We start from the raw sequence: 15,992 nt of genomic DNA, 5'->3' as shown, positions 1-15,992 counted from the left end.
CTTCCTCTGGAGATTTAATCATCTGACAAATCCCACCTTAAATTTTGGTGCCCAGAATTGAACTGATTTTCCAAGTATGAAGTGATGAATGCATAAGGCACTACACTTCTATTAATGTTCTATTAATGTGAGCTACATTAAAAACAGACGATCAACAAAACAACCTGCATTTTTTTTTTTTTTTTTTTTTGCAGCAGTATCACACGGTTGGTTCATATTAAATGGAAGCTCAATTAACTCTCTTAAACACTTTCATAAGTTTGGCCACCAAACTTGGCCATTGCTATGTGGAATTGGTTTTTGAGCTTAAAAGCAAGCCTTCTATTTAAATTTACAAAATTTAATTTTATTGGTTTTAGTCCATTGTGAAAGTCTGGAATCTTATTTTTGTTTTCTCAGAGAGGGTCCATGTTTGTGAGGTTTCCAGAGAGTCTGAATACCCTCATGTCAACCTTCCCTTTAATCCCTCTGGGCATGATTCATGTGACTCAAGCGCCTGCTACTATTTTTCTCTTTATTGAAGTTTCGCAAGAAAAAATGTCAATTTATACAATAAAATATCCCTGAATTCTTCATAACACCAGCAAGCAATTTATACCCATTGCTTTAGACTTTCATATATTTTTGTGTCTGGTTAGTAGACAATGGATGTACCACAGAAACAATAATTTTGCATAGCCTACAGGTGTATGCCCAGCTCTATTATTTCTGCCAGAAAGGATATTGCATCTGACATTGGAGTGGGGAAAGAAAAGTCTTACATTTTTCTTTTATCCAGAGGCAATTCTCCTACCCTAGTGGGAAAAAAAAAGAAAAAGACAAAACAATGCTAGGTGTGGTTCCAGTGCTTTCCAATTTCAGCTGGAATTCAGTGAAATAAAGTCCTCTTCCTAAAAGCCATGAAGTACTCTCATTTCAACGTTAATCTTTCTGGTCCCCTGTACATTGCTTATATCTCTCTGATAGCACTTCACATAGTCTGTCCTGTTTTAAGATCATGGGATTAATCTGCATTTATCTCTTCTCTTAAGTTGTGTTTTCTTAAGGCACAAGGACCATATCTTAGCCATTCTTATGTATTCTTAGAACAAATATGGATTGAGCCCACTTTGTGCCAGGCGTTGTGCTAGGCACTCAGTTCCAACTTCCTCCTACTGGGGACCAGCACAAGCTCAGCTGACTTACTTGAAATGGAATCAATCCATATGACTCACCCTAAGCCAACACTTACCATCTATTTTGTAAAATCTGTGTGTAAAATAGAAAAGGATTTATTGAAGGGGATCCAAATCACTGTAAATTAAACTAGATCTTCACATATTTTAGCGATTCCCTACTCTCCTCAGAGCACCACTAACTGTTTGGAGTATCCAAGCTATGACAAAAAGCACTGAAGTACTGTGAAATATAGACTGAAATCCAAACCACCCCATAGGAGAAGTGAAGCTTCAATGACAAAAACAAGTTTGGAACTTATTTAGCACCATTAAGAAAACCAGCTTGAACATTTAAGTCCACCGATTGATTAAAACAATGGGTCCCCTGGAAAAGGGAGACATGTACATATTATATATTAATTATGTAACACCAGAAATGAGAGAGACAGAGCCAGAGAGAGAGGAGGGGTGGGGGGTGGGGGGATGAATGGTCTTTTCATTGCTGAACATTTGGATCAGAATTATAATGGTTTATTGCGGGGGAGTGGTCACGTGCTCTCTTGGCAAATTATATATACATTCAAGTTGTGAGCACTATACCAGTAGGTTGGGGTTTTTGTTTTTGTTGCTATTGCTTTACCTTTTTTTCAAATATAAGCTTGGACAGACTTAACGCAGCAAATACTTCTCAATTTAAGATTTGACAATTTAACAGGAAAAAGCTCATTCATCATCTTTCCCTTTTAGAAACCATAAATTATTGGCTCATATACCATGTGGCTCGGATTCTAGGAAAAGTTAGTGTAAACAAACCCAAGTTACAATGAGTGGAGTAAGAGAGTGAGTCATAAACAAAACACAGACATATGCTCTCATATAAATAAGGGCCTGGATCATCAGCTTCCCAAAGTCTGCTTCCCATTAATTACACAACAAAATGAACTTTCCATATGTAAAGCCCAAATCACTTAACTCTGGCAACTTGTACGAGACAAAGACCAGGATTGGACCTAAAAGGCGCTGACAAAAACCTGAATTTCAAAATAATGAAAGTTCTCTCAAAATATTTTCAGGTATTGGAGGGCAAGAAAATCCCTTGGAGGAGTGTTTCTGAGCACTGAAACTATTCCCAGCAACCCAGGAACACTGCTTGAGGCTGGTCTGATCCCCTGCTGAATTTAAAGGTAATATCAGGCTTACTCTCTTTTGTTCTGAGCTCTGTCATCTTTATGGGGCAAGTCCTGGGTCCAGGCCACACAGGGTGTTCACAGACATTGCTGGAATCACTGAACAGTTGAAATTCCCTCCATCAGTACTTTCTCTCTGTCCTTAGAAATTGTCCATTGGTACACAGACTCACGTTTCCTTATTGTTGTATGAAGGCTATCTGGTCTCTCTTAGTTTAAAGAGGTTTCAAGGAAACAGAACAATTCCTAGGGAAGAGGATTCTTCAACAGGTGAGAAACTTTGAGAGAGATGGTAAGCAGCTAAGTTCTCTCCTTTTGTCTCTTTCGAAAGTAGACCTCATAAAGCAAACTAATAGAGTTACTTACAAAGGACATTAAAATAACAGATGTCACATTTTAGGAGCTTGGGTGGGGGAGTGGGAGAAAAAGAATTTTTATTCTTTGCTGGGGGTGGGGTGGGGTGTACGTGTTCTTGGGTCATTCATTTACTCAATGATTGTTTTTGTAGCATGTACTCTTTGTGTCGTACCATAGACCATACAAGGTAAGTGGACAGCATCATCTCTGCTCTCATATGAAACTATGGGAAAGGGGGAGAATCTAATATTTTTGGAGAATCTATGGTGCAGTCTGCAGTACTTCACATATTTCCTCATTTAATTGTGATCACAACCATGTGAAGACATTACTATCTCTGTTGTACAGAGATGAAAACTGAGACCTCAGAGGTTAAATAATTGCCCCAAAGGACACATCTTAGAAGTCATGGACTCAAAGATTCAAGCAAGGGTTGCCCTATTTCAAAGTGAATTTTATATCATATTTCCTTAAGAAGGCAAAAAAAGACAAGGAGCTGGACAAGAAATGAGAAAACCTGGGTTTCCTGTTAATTTTCTACTAATGACTGCATCAGAACACCAAATTTCTCTCAGTTTTACAATTTCAAAGGCCTTTTCTAACCGCCAAATTTCATAGTTGAATAACACAAGGTATTACTACAGATCACCTGCCCTACTTCTGCTAGACTAGGCCTTCTTGCATATTGTTTTGATCCTGCTGCTTTCTCCAGGTCAAATGCCTTTAAGGGTTCCCTATAGGGAGCCAGACAGCCAATATAATGAGTGAGGTTGGCCAGGATTAGGAAGAAAGGTGGGGGGAATAGGGGAGGACATGGGAAACTAAAGAGAATATGGCCCATCTAATGGGGCAAATGTTATTCTGTATCAATCATTGTTGCCAGGTAGGAATCTAAGCCCAAAGTTATCAGATAATATGAGTTTCAAAAAGCCAGAACTCTTGATTATTATGTAAATCTCCTGATGTTTACAATCTGCAGATTAATTAAAAAAAATGTATAAACCTGTGTAGGCCAATCAAAATACAACTGCAGACAGCTATTGGCCCATGGCTTTATTTTGATATCACTGTCCTTCAGAAGGGTCACCATGACTCATTCTAGAATTTCAGGGACTCTAGGTTCTGACCCTAAACCTCTCTTCCAGCCTCATCTGCCATTATTTCCACATACACTCCTCTCTTAGAGATATCTGTGCTTTTAATTTGTTCCATCCTTAGAAGGCCATCTCAACTCTTCTCTTCCCAGATCATCTCAGTGTCCTAGTGTAACTAAATTACACCTAGGCCAGTATAATCTCCAGCTTTCCATTGAGAAGCTCATTCTGAAAATCCCATAGAACTTCTGAGTGAAGGGACACATTTATGTGTACAAGTTCCTCCTTCTTTGAATAAACACATACGCATGCACAGGTCATCTCAGTGTCCTCTGAACTCCCTTAGCGCCCTTCAGTTGGAAACTAATGATTTCTTGGTTGCTAAATGATAGCTCTGTTAGTATCTGAGATTATTCAATCTATTAAGTTAAAAATATTACTTGGCCATCTCACGTCTTAGAGTCAGGCCTTCCCAAATAGTGTGAAAGTTCTCCTAGGGCAAGCACTAATCTTTACTTGTATGTATCATTGTGGCAGGTACTTAAAAAATATCTGACAATTTTTAACAAAGCCTTATAGAAGTTCCAGTAAGATGAGCTCAATATGAAGCCCTAACAGGTAAGGGGGTGGGGTTTGACTGTGCCCTGAGATAAGGGTATTTGGAGGAGGTAGTGAGGATAAAACTTCTAAAGATAGTTAATGGGTATTATGATCTGAGTCATAACATGACTAAATTATGACTTAACATGATTAAATCCTGGAATGATATGACTTCATTTTTAACATGAGAGGGGGCATAAAATAGTGATCTATTGTTTTGAACATGGGATTGGTGCTGTTTCATTTCTTTCTCACTACTGCCTAAAAAGCAGAAATTATTTTTCTCATTTCACTGGTAAGGAAACTGAGACTCAGAAGTCTCATTTAGACTGTGACTCACCTAAGGAAATGAATTAAGTACTGCAGGCTATGCAGTAACACTGGTCCTTGAATTTCAAATGCAGTTTTCACTTTACGTCTGTGTGGTAGCCAGAAAGAGTCCAGGTTTCCTAATTCCTAGCAGGTAATATTTGTAATTCAGTTCACTTCTCTGAGCTGAATTTCCCAGCTGCAACATGAAGGGGTTTGCAGAGATCCGTTCTAGTCTATTCTAATCCAGTCTTGTCTAGTCAATTCTCATTTAAGCAGCAGGAGAAGGAGGCCCCCTGGGAGGTGCTCTGGGATTATTCCAGTGACCCTCAAACGCAGAGTGGAGAGGGCTGCGGGTGAGTTATACCTCTCTCTGTGTCTTTCTGTCTGTCTCTTTCTCTTTGTCACACCTGTCTGTTCTCTCTAAATTCTTTCTCCAGTCTCTGAGACTGACTTACAGTCTGCCTGGACCACTAAAGATCATTCTTAATGACGGTCATTACACAGTTCTTCCACGTTGCCTGAGGCCATTTCCAGAGCAATAAGCAGGAAAGACCTTGTCCCCCCTCTCCACAGCTGGGCTCAGTATGCCAACTTCACTGGAACCAAGAAGTTTTTCAAAAACTCTCCATTAATTACAGGAAACCCAAAGCACTGTCCCCTCTTCTCATTAACACAGTTGCTTTCAGTTGCCACTACATTATCTCACCACCATTAAACCAACAATCTAATCAGACTTCTGGAAATGGAAAAAGCCAATGAATAAGGCAGGCGTGCCACTTTCATCTCAAAACTGATCATAAAATATTGTGCCCTTTTGTTCTCGTCCACATAAAATCTTCCCTGGAAGAGTGTCCTTTCGTTCTCTCCTATTTATAAAGAGGAGTTTGAATATTTGATATAAAATGAGTATCTTAACAGAAATTGCTTCATGTTTGGGAGGTTTTCTTTCCTGCATTTCTGAGCGTGGAGTCTCATTACAATAATCGTACCTGACTCCCCCTGAGTGTGATGCCTCACAGCCAAACCTCCCACTGGGTTTCAATGGAGGTGTGAATGATACTATCACTGGGAAGAAGGTAAATGTATTATTATCATTACTCGATTTTTAAGAGGGTCTGACTGTGGCAAGAGGTGGTTGGGAGTATGATCTGTACAAAGCATGCAGAGAAGATAAATTGAGTTAAACTTCTCACAGACACAGCACTTTCCAACCTGTCATTAAACCTTCTGTCTTTCCTAAAATCTCAGCTCTGGAGAGAGAAAAATTAGTTAAGTCCAGTCCAGGCATGTTTGCTGAGTATTTACTATGCACCGAGCACTGCACGAGCTTCTTGACACCCAAGTATGATTATATGTTGCTTAATAACAGTGTTCCTGGATTTTGTTTCTCTTGTTTTCATCCCATTGAACCCAAGGTTCTGTGAATTCATGGGATACACAATACTCATTGAATGGGACAAATCTTAAATAGGAAATGGTTGCTGCCCTCAGGAAATCAATACTCTGAACAGAATGCAAGACTAGCATATATAAAATAATTAAATTACACCTAGTCCAGTATAATCTCCAGCTTTCCATTGAGAAGCTCATCCTGAAAATCCCACAGAACTTCTGAGTGAAGGGAGACATTTATGGGTAAAAGTTCTTCCTTCTCTGAATAAACACATACCTATGCACTACACATACCATGCCATATAGGCTGACTCCTTAACTTGAAAATAATCTTCCCTGGAGGATATCCTGGTGGATTAGCCCGGAGCTAGTCTGCCGTTACTGAACAGAAGATTCTGGAGGCCCCAGGGGTCCCTTTCAGGTTGCTCCCTCTGCTGAACAGTCTCAGGATGGTTTGCTGTTTCTGGGGCTGCCATGGAAAATAAAGGCAAATCACTGCCTCTCAGCTCTAATAAATATCATGCTAGAGTATATGTTTTCATGCACCAGATGGTTTTGTGCAGGAAACAGTTGTTCAGTGCATTTTGATGAATACTTAATGATTAGCTGTTGTTTGCCCACCTCAGTGCTAGGTACTGGGGTTTCAAAGTCAAATAAGGCCTGACAATAGGGGAGTTGACAGTGCAGCATGAGAGACAGACACTACATTAAATGTAGGGACCAGTGATCAACCAGCTTGTAGGGAGAGGAGCACAGAGGATGTGGTGTCTAACTTGGCCGTGGGGTGATTCTCAAAGTGGGTGTAAGGGAAGGCTTCCTAGAGTTGAAGGCACCTAAGCTGAGTTGTGAAGAGTAATTATGAATTAGATATCCAAATAGCTTGAGGAGTGGGTGAAGGAGACAGGAACATTCCAGGGTGGAAAATAGGTAATAGCAATAACAATAAGAACAACAATAGTAGCAGCAACAATAGCACAAATTTGCTGAACTCTTCCTATGTGTCAGTCACTCTTCTAAGATTTGTTTGTTTGTTTTTTTTTCTGCATTACGCGGGCCTCTCACTGTTGTGGCCTCTCCCGTTGCGGAGCACAGGCTCTGGACGCGCAGGCTCAGCGGCCATGGCTCACAGGCCCAGCCGCTCCGCGGCATGTGGGATCCTCCCGGACCGGGGAACGAACCCGTGTCCCCAGCATCGGCAGGCGGACTCTCAACCACTGCGCCACCAGGGAAGCCCTCTGCTAAGATTTTTCACAAGGATTACCTCATTTATTCCTCACCACAATCCTCTACACTGGGTGGCATGCTTTTCACCATTTCACAGGTGTGAACACTGAGGACTGAACACCCAGCTGCTTTAGTGCAGTACTGAACTTCCAATGCAGGCGATTGGAAGCAAGAACACATGCGTTCAACTAGAGCACTGCACAGCCCACAAGTGGTGTCAAGAAAAAGGAGCCAAAACTTAGAAACAAGGCAAATGGAAGGGTGCATGTCCTTGTGGAGTCTTAGTGCCATCTTACAGGGGATTCACTATCCACTACTAATTAAGCCCCAGATTCTGTCAGGTAATATATTAACTTGTAGATTTTTGCCGAGAAAATATGCAAATGATTCCTTTCCAGTAGAAAAGATAAGCCCAGAGGCTATGGTTTTATTGTCCATTAGGACATTAACTGAACAATCTTGCTCGGCATTCTTTCTCCAATGCCTACATTCCTGTAATGCCCTTTTCTTCTAGTTCTAATTCTTTTTGGACCAGCTTTATCACCATGTTGGTTTCCTCATTAAAGAATTGAATGAATCCTTGACATGAGTTTTTAGTTTTTTGCAAATTCCACTCTGACAGTGGGGATTCCAAAGGAGTTTGGTGCTGGCTGACATTTCCAAGAAGATGGGCCCAGATTCTGGAGAATTTGGTGCTTCTTGGGGATGTTTACAGCCTTAGCCACGGAACAGCTCAGCTTTTCCAGAATGTCCAGTTTAAATCAGAAAAGAGCTTATTTTCTCCTTTTCGGGCAAAAAAATTGGAAGTTTTTCAGAAGGCCTTTGGTGTGATGGGGTCTTCAGGGAAGCATGGAAGTTTGCAACCCTGCTGGATCTCTTCATGGCCCAAAGCCACAGCGAGAGGGCTCATCAAGAACCTCATGTTCAGTAGAGCTCGCTAGGCAAACAGAGTGATTCTGTGCTGCTTCAACATGGGCCGGTAGGTAGCACTTTTCAGAAAATTTGAATGATTTGTTTTTAAAATAAAGCTTTATTTTCTCTAGATCTTTTTGAACTTTTCCTACTGTATATTTTAAGTGATTAATCTGGACTTAGAGAAATTTATTTTACAACTCGATGACTTCTTTGGTTTGTATACTTATGGCTCTTGGATGTTTCAAATCCTATTAACTTGCACATTTATTTGCTCTATTTTGGTTCTTTTGGAAAGACAAGACTTTTGGCTGAATCGACCCATTATTTTGGTTAGGAACTTCAGATCATGATACCACACAGGACAAAAAATAAATAAATTACTTTACAATTCTGAAATTCCTGTTCACTGCTTTTTGCATTTGTACCTGGATAACATTTCATCTTTTTGGGTCCCTCTCCATAAATGGCGGTTGGTTAACAGAAAAGTCAGGCATCCTAGAATTTGGGAGTTAGAAGCAATTTTCGTGATCATTTTTTGCTCCAGCTACTAGAATGCTGGATTTCATTAGAATTAAGAATTCATTCTTAATTTGTACAGGTAATTTTTCAAGCTTAAAGTCTAGCATCTTGATTACAGGTAACAGCCAGTTCTGATGGGGCTGATAGTTTGGTTTAATAACGAAATGGTTTACCTAATATATCTTTGCTTTTAGAAGCAAAATGTCTGACTTGTGAAATTTAAACATTTTCACTTGCTCTGATAGTTTTAAACAGGGCAGATGACATAGTTTGAGAGAATAATATATTAGCCTTGGTACGAAACAGATACAAACTATAAGAGCTGTGCTCCCTCTGCTGCCCTTGTCATCTCTAACAGGGCTACACCTTGAGCAGGTGAGATTTGGTGATAGCAACCCTGATACATATCTTTTTTCCTACTTGGATTTAAGATGAGAGACTATCAGTGTGTGTGTGTGTGTGTGTGTGTGTGTGTGTGTGTGTGTGAGAGAGAGAGAGAGAGAGAGAGAGAGAGAGAGAAAACAAGAAAGAAATGCCTTCCTGTTTGCTTGCGTTTCCATTACTACTACTCTAGACTTTTCAGTTGCAGAACCAAAGAAACTTTTTTTTTCTTGGTGTTTTATGAAGTTCCTACAAAATTTGTAATTTACGTAATAATATAGTCTCATTTTAAATATTAATACAAAGTGTGAGTGGGGGGCATGTTTCAGTAGTAAAATCATGCACTCTCTACATATCGTATAACCTCCCTGAGAAGTTAGTTCAACGTGTAGAAGATCAGAAAAATAAGGCTGACTTATTCAGGTACAGATTATCTGGTGTGGTTATTCAGTCATTATTGGGACAGTGCAATGGAAGTTATTTCAAATTATGCATCATTTTGAACAAACTTTATTGAAGCTTTCACTGCATTAGCCCTAATTACTCACAATAATGATGCAGTGCTCCCTTGAACCAGACCTCCTTTGTTGTGCCAGGGGACTGCAGCTGATCAATGGCTATTGAGCAGTTTGATCACGAAGGCTGAACTGCTTGAGCACCAGTGGCAGCCAGTGCCTTCCCTCCCTCCCAGTAGCTCACAGACTGACATGTTCTCAGTCTGGCCACCCTCTCCTTCAGCTCCTCTTCTGTGTCTTCCTCCAAATCAATACCTTCATAATCAGCATGACTCTCAGACTCGGAGAAGCTAAAAAATTGCCTTAAACAAACAAAAATATACATACACACACATGCGCGAGCTAGAAAAAGACATTATTTTTAAGCCTTTGACCCACATTCATTTCTTCCACATTATAATGTTTATAAAATAAGGTGGGAAAGGTTCCTTTTTTTTTCTTTTACCAAAGATTACCTGTTTGAAAAAATACCATTAGGATATAGACTGATCAATTATTTGGCAAGTATTTACTGACAGCTTACCACATGTCTGTCAAAGATTTTTCCATTTGCTTGTTAAGCAGTTCCAATATCAAGCATGTTTTTCTCAGATGTCTCCCATCTTGTTTGGTACAGAATAAACACACAGCTACTGCCTCGTAAGCATTCATTTCACTTAGTGATTATTTATTGAGCATCTACTATGTGTCAGGAACTGTACTAGATACCTTAGTTTCCATTATTTTAAAATAAAAGTAATTTCAAATTAATTGAATTATTTTAGTATTTAAAAAACTCAATAGGGAATTCCTTGGTAGTCCAGTGGTTAGGACTCCACACTTCCACTGTCGGGGGCACAGGTTCGATCCCTGTTCGGGGAACTAAGATCCCATATGTCGTGCGGCGTGGCCAAAAAAATAAAAACTCAATAAATGATTTCTTAAATTAATTTTGCTTTATAAGCCACTTAATTTTACTCTTCTTTCCTTTACCTTCTCTGCACTTGTCTGAGTCTTCAAAACCACTCTGTAGAAACGACGACCTATTGAAAAATAAGTTGATTTCTTTATATGGCCAGAAGTAATTCTAAATTACCTTACTTATAATGAAAGATGGGACTCTAAAGAAAACAACAATTAAGTGAGTTGTCTCATCAGAAATATGTATGACTAATGTACACGCACCCAACTGAATGAAATCAAACCCAGAACCTATTTATTAGCTGCCTTCTGTATGCTTGACTTTGCTTAAAGCCTCACATTATGAGTTTCACTCACTGTTCTCTAAAAGAAGTAGGAGTCCATAATTAGGGGGAAAGAAATCTGCCTTTGCTACTGTTGGGCCTATGATAGAAATGAGATTCCCCTGGAAATCAGGCAGTAAATCAAGAAATTTGGGTTCCAATCCAACTGCATGACCTCAGGCAAATCTCTGAATCTCAGAAGCATCAATTTCTTCACGTGTGAAACAGGGTATTGGGCATGAGCCCAGGCTGTTCGACCCTAACTCTCTTAGGTTTGTGGGAAGACGTTTGTCTGTGGGGAGTGGAATCTCAGGAAGGTCTGGCCTTCAGCACCTGGAGTAGATCTTTAGTCTGTTTTCCCACAAAAGTTCTGCTCTGCAGCCTAAGACCCGGAAATGGACCAAATCTGTGAAACTCTCATGAGGGTCTCATTTGAGCGTTGCCAAAAATAAACAGCCCATTCCTACATCCTGAAACAGGAGAGCTTTGGCTCAGCTCTGATTACCAGAGAGGCAGGTTTAAAAGTTTAATACCCACCTGTTTCTACGCCCATTTGGCATATTTGTAAATTATTGAACGCAAATAGAGAAGGCAAGCCCGTAGAAGCTTGGGATCCCAAGAATGTGTTCTCTCACACAGCATGGAAAGAGTTCAGGGAAGGAAAATAGGGGATCACCTGTCTTTTGCCTCTGGGAAATATCTGTGCTTGGCAAGCAAAGGCGGAAACATGCAGGCTAACTTTTAAATCCATAAAGGGAGGCTAAAGGAGGCCTCCAGAGCTTAACCGACAGGGTCGAGCAAGCAGTTATCTGGGTGGGTACGCAGACCTTGGCCCAAATCTTTCGCTCCAGACAAGTGATGAATTCCCAGAGTTCCAGCAGTGCCCACTTCTCGGACTCCCTCCACAGGCGCCCTCCCATAAAGGTGCTGCAAGTCTCAGAGGCAGCTTCTTCCCCTTTCCTCTGTGACTCTCCTTCTAGGACCTCTCCTTGTTCTCATTGCTGGCATCGTTTACCTGGCATTTCCATAAAAAACTTTTCATTTCACACCTAGCATGTGAAAGATGTTAATATCTTGATCATATTTGAGAGATGATCCCGTTTCTTCAGAGCAAGATTTCCCAAGTGCCTGGGAAGAATACCACTTCCAAGAGATTTTAAGAGCTATTGCCAAAAAAATGAGTTTTGTGGTCAGGTAAGACCATGAAATTCTGTGTCTCACCCTCCTGGAACCTTACAATGCACATCGGTCAATTAAAAGCTCAGAAAAACCCTGCAGAAAGGAAGCAGATGCAGTGTAGCATTCCTCACACTCACCTAACTATGAAAACATCTATCCCAAAACACCTACCAATATTTTGTGAAACTCAGTTTGGGAAGTGTCATTCCAAATAGTTCTTTCTGTTATTTCAGTTGGGCTCATTTTCTAATTACCAATGGTCTCCATGAAGGAGGTAGGTATGTAGCTGAGTTCTCTGCTTAAAGCAAACTGCTGAATTAGAAGATAAGTTTAGGTGAATATCAATAACGAGTGTCTTCTTGGGCTTCTAATCATAATAGGCATTTGTAAATACTGCAATATGCTTAACATTTACCAGTGCATCAATTCAACACATTTTATGGAATGTGCCATCACTCTGTGTGCCATGAAGATAGCAAGAATCTAAATCATGGATTCTATCTCTGATGTACAAACAATTCTGTCATGAGAGAGAAGAAGTTAAATAGAAGCATTTCTCATGTAGTCTACAAGTGGGTGGTAAATGCATGGCAGAGACACTGGATGCTACAGGCATTCAGAGGAGGTGTGACTCCCTGGGCCTTGAAGATCTGTGGGATGTGAATAGGAACTGAGTAAGGCTGTCCTAAAGAAAGGTGTTAAGCCAAGTACAAGGCCTTCCTTCCTGGCAGTAGGGATGAGCGCGGCAAACTGGGGTTGGTGCGCGGGACTGCTGGGAGGTGATGTGGGGAGTAGCGGAAGGCAGAGCATATGGGATGTCTGAGTAAGGCGCTTGTACTCTATAAACTGCCAGTGAGGAGTCTGGTGACTATTGAGGAATTCATGATATCATGAGCTAGAATGAATCAAGTCCTCAGGGAAACTCTGATTACCATCTCTCAACCATGGTGAGCACAGGAGGTAGTGAAATGCAGTGGTTGAGAGCATGGGCCTTGGATCTGAGTTGGAATTCTGAGTGTCCACAGGTTCCTGGGGCAAGTTTCCTTCCCATTAGCTTCCTCTTCTGGAATGGAGACACATGTATTTATTTCACAGTTATTTTATGAGTTACATGAGATATATAAGGTCCTATATGCAGAGACTAGAAGTTACTAAGCCTTGATAAAGAGTAATTAATACTGTTACTACTACTCACTGACCTTTGCCTCTAGGTTCTGAGATGATCTCCTTCCTTTCTTAGACCTTCTCCTACTTGAAAACTCCAATGCTGAAACAGCTCACATGCTCAGTGTCTGCAGGAGGTTGGCTGAAGAGAGAACTCTTACCTGTACTTAGCAGCAGCACATTCCTGGAGGGCCTTCTCCATGCCCACCTTCCCTGGGATGAACCCAAAGCATGTGAAGTGCTCACCTGCATCTGATGTTGCTGCAGATGCAGCAAGGAGAGATAACACTGGGGCTGGTGGGATTGCAACACTGTCCACTGCAGCTGGCTTCTTCCTGGTCATCATAGTGGACGCTGAGCCCTCGTTCTTACTATGTGCTGCTGTTTGGTCCACTTTTAAGTGGGGACTTGGAATCCCTAAAAAAAATAACCCCAAAGCCTGCAGTTACTTTAAAGAAATAGGAAGACAGACAACATAAAATCTGAAAGTGACCTGAAGAAATCATCAAATGATCTGACCTCCTTCTGGTGCAAGAATGATATTTTAGAACGTTTAAAGGAAACAAAACAAAACAAATTAGCAGCATGACTGGTTTTGGTTTTGTGGCTGAGGTTAGTGGTGACAACATTCCAGGTGGCCTGCCTGAAAGTGGGGGTCGGGGCACAGGCCTAATGAAGCAGTGTAAGCCATCATGCATGCTTTACCTTCCATGGATCAAGAAGCCTGTCTTTACAGAGGTTTTGGTGTGCAGAGCATGGAGGGGAGAAGTTGACCCCACCCTAGTGAGGCTTCTCATCTCATCCAGCTAGGAAGACAAGACTGAATGAAAAGGAAAAACTGTGCAACAAGTATGGGCAGGCCTGTGTGTTACTCATTACAAGTGCCTGGGGAGTTCTCAGGAGGCAGGGATTCGTGTGGGAAGAAGTAAGGAAAGCCTTCCCAGAGTTCATGCTAGAGCAGCAAGGTCGAAGGAAAGGCATTCCCAGTGCTGAGAAGAGTGTCTGCTAAGTCATGGGTGAGGAATGAAGATGATTCAGACAAGAGGCCGGCCTTCTGGAGGCAGGAGATGCCCTGTAGGGACTGGTGTGTCACAACAGTGACTGGGCCAAGTAAGAGCTGAACCTGGGGGCCTTTGAGTGTCTGGTCATAATAGTCACAATTTTTTGATGCTGAAAAGCCTGGGTAGACTCTTATGAGGTGCCTCTGAAAGGGCCTGGAAACTTACTACATAACACATTATAAGAACTGTTCTGGAGCCTTGTTTGCTGGGCTCAAATCCCGGCCCTCTTACTTTTCAACTGTGTGATCATGAGCAAGTTACTTAACCTCTCCAAGCTTCAAGCTTCCTTAACTGTGCAGATGGGAGGGAACTGCATTACCTCATAGGGGTGGTTGGGGGCATCCATGATCAATCAAAATAAAGGGCCTAGAACAGTGTCTGGCACATAGTTCATGCTATATAATTGTTTCCTATTATGATTATTCCTATTATACTGCTATCACTATTATAACCTGCTCCTCAGACCAAACGGAAGCCAGCCAACAAAGGCTCAGTTTTCTTCCCTGACATGACCAAGGATTTCTGGACACCTTCTACATCACTAGCTGCAAAAAAAGTCACTCTCCAACTCCTCCAAACATAAGTTCAGAAGCTGCAGGTGTCTGAATCCATGTCAAATGGTCATCTACTCAGAATTTCTTTATTTGTTGGCTACATGCCACTGATAGCAATAACATGAAACAGGCCGTATCACGGTAGTTCCTGACCTTTTTTCCCATCTTAACCAACTTGAGTGACACTGGTCCCTCCTATAGTAACAGCTCACCTCCAGTGAGATCTGCTCACTTTGGCCTAATGGCAGCCCTGTGAAGCATGTAGTGTGGAGGTTACTCTTTTCTTACTTTTATAGATGAGGACAACATATTTCTGAGATGTTAAGAGATAACTGACTAAACTCATACAGCTCTTAATGTCAGAGCTCGAAGTTTTCAAGCAGCCAGACGCTAAACTCAGGGATCATCTTGGTCTACCTTACCATCTTCCAACTTCTGCCCATGACCTGGTCTACCAACAGCATGCTTCACACTGAGGACACAGAGGGCCTATATCACACCTGGAAAAGGCACCTGTAACCACCTAAGGAAGAAATGCTGACACTTTCATTTACTGTCTACTACCTTCCTCCTACTCTCCATCCCGATCTCTGAAACCTCCACTTGACGTGTTGTAAATAAAAATACAATTTTTCTTTTTTGATTTCATATTTCATAGCGTTTGACTATGGGAGTGGACAAACATCAAATTCTATGACAGAGAGACCGCAAGGCACAACCATCAAGAAATCAGGAGGTGCAGCAAACACGTACATGATCCCCGGATGATGCCCGCTTGTAAAATATGCAGGTGTGCCAGGAATACGCAAGGTATACACATGTAGTATATGTAAAATGCAAACAGAATCTTCTGCAAGGAGATACATCCAAATAGTTAACCATGGTTATTCTGAGGAAGGAGAGCACAGGGAAGATTAGTGAGGGAGTTTTTACTTTTGCTCCTTAGCCTTCTTTATTGTTAATATTTTTTAAACCACAAACATATATTAAACTCTTTTTCCATTAACAAAATAAACATAGTTTGGAAAGAATCTAGAAGTCTATCACAGTATGGTCATCTGGGTAGACTGACTGATGTGCTAGAATAGTGGGCTGCTAACAAATCTGCAATGGGACAGCAGGCGTGAGTCTGATAAGAATTCCCCACCGTGGTACTCC

General features: G+C 41.2%; 1 protein-coding gene across 4 annotated transcripts in view; it reads right to left on the bottom strand.

Annotated features, from left to right (window-relative positions):
* The window catches only part of SETBP1 (SET binding protein 1), a 375,356-nt gene that overhangs the window by 14,988 nt on the left and 344,376 nt on the right, over nt 1-15,992 (bottom strand). For 2 of the 4 annotated variants that reach the window (XM_030847934.2, XM_060310615.1), the window contains exon 5: nt 13,466-13,636. The exons of 1 other annotated variant lie outside the window; for it this stretch is intronic. In XM_030847934.2, the coding sequence (XP_030703794.1) occupies nt 13,466-13,636 (171 nt within the window). Of the gene's footprint in view, nt 1-13,465; nt 13,637-15,645; nt 15,724-15,992 lie in introns of those variants that run through there. One more of the 4 variants, XM_070047001.1, reaches the window with a different exon arrangement.

Source organism: Globicephala melas, chromosome 13 (assembly GCF_963455315.2).
Source record: "Globicephala melas chromosome 13, mGloMel1.2, whole genome shotgun sequence".
Taxonomy (NCBI): Eukaryota; Metazoa; Chordata; class Mammalia; order Artiodactyla; family Delphinidae; genus Globicephala; species Globicephala melas.
Note: the sequence above shows the minus strand (reverse complement) of the source record. Positions and strands in the feature narration are given on the sequence as shown.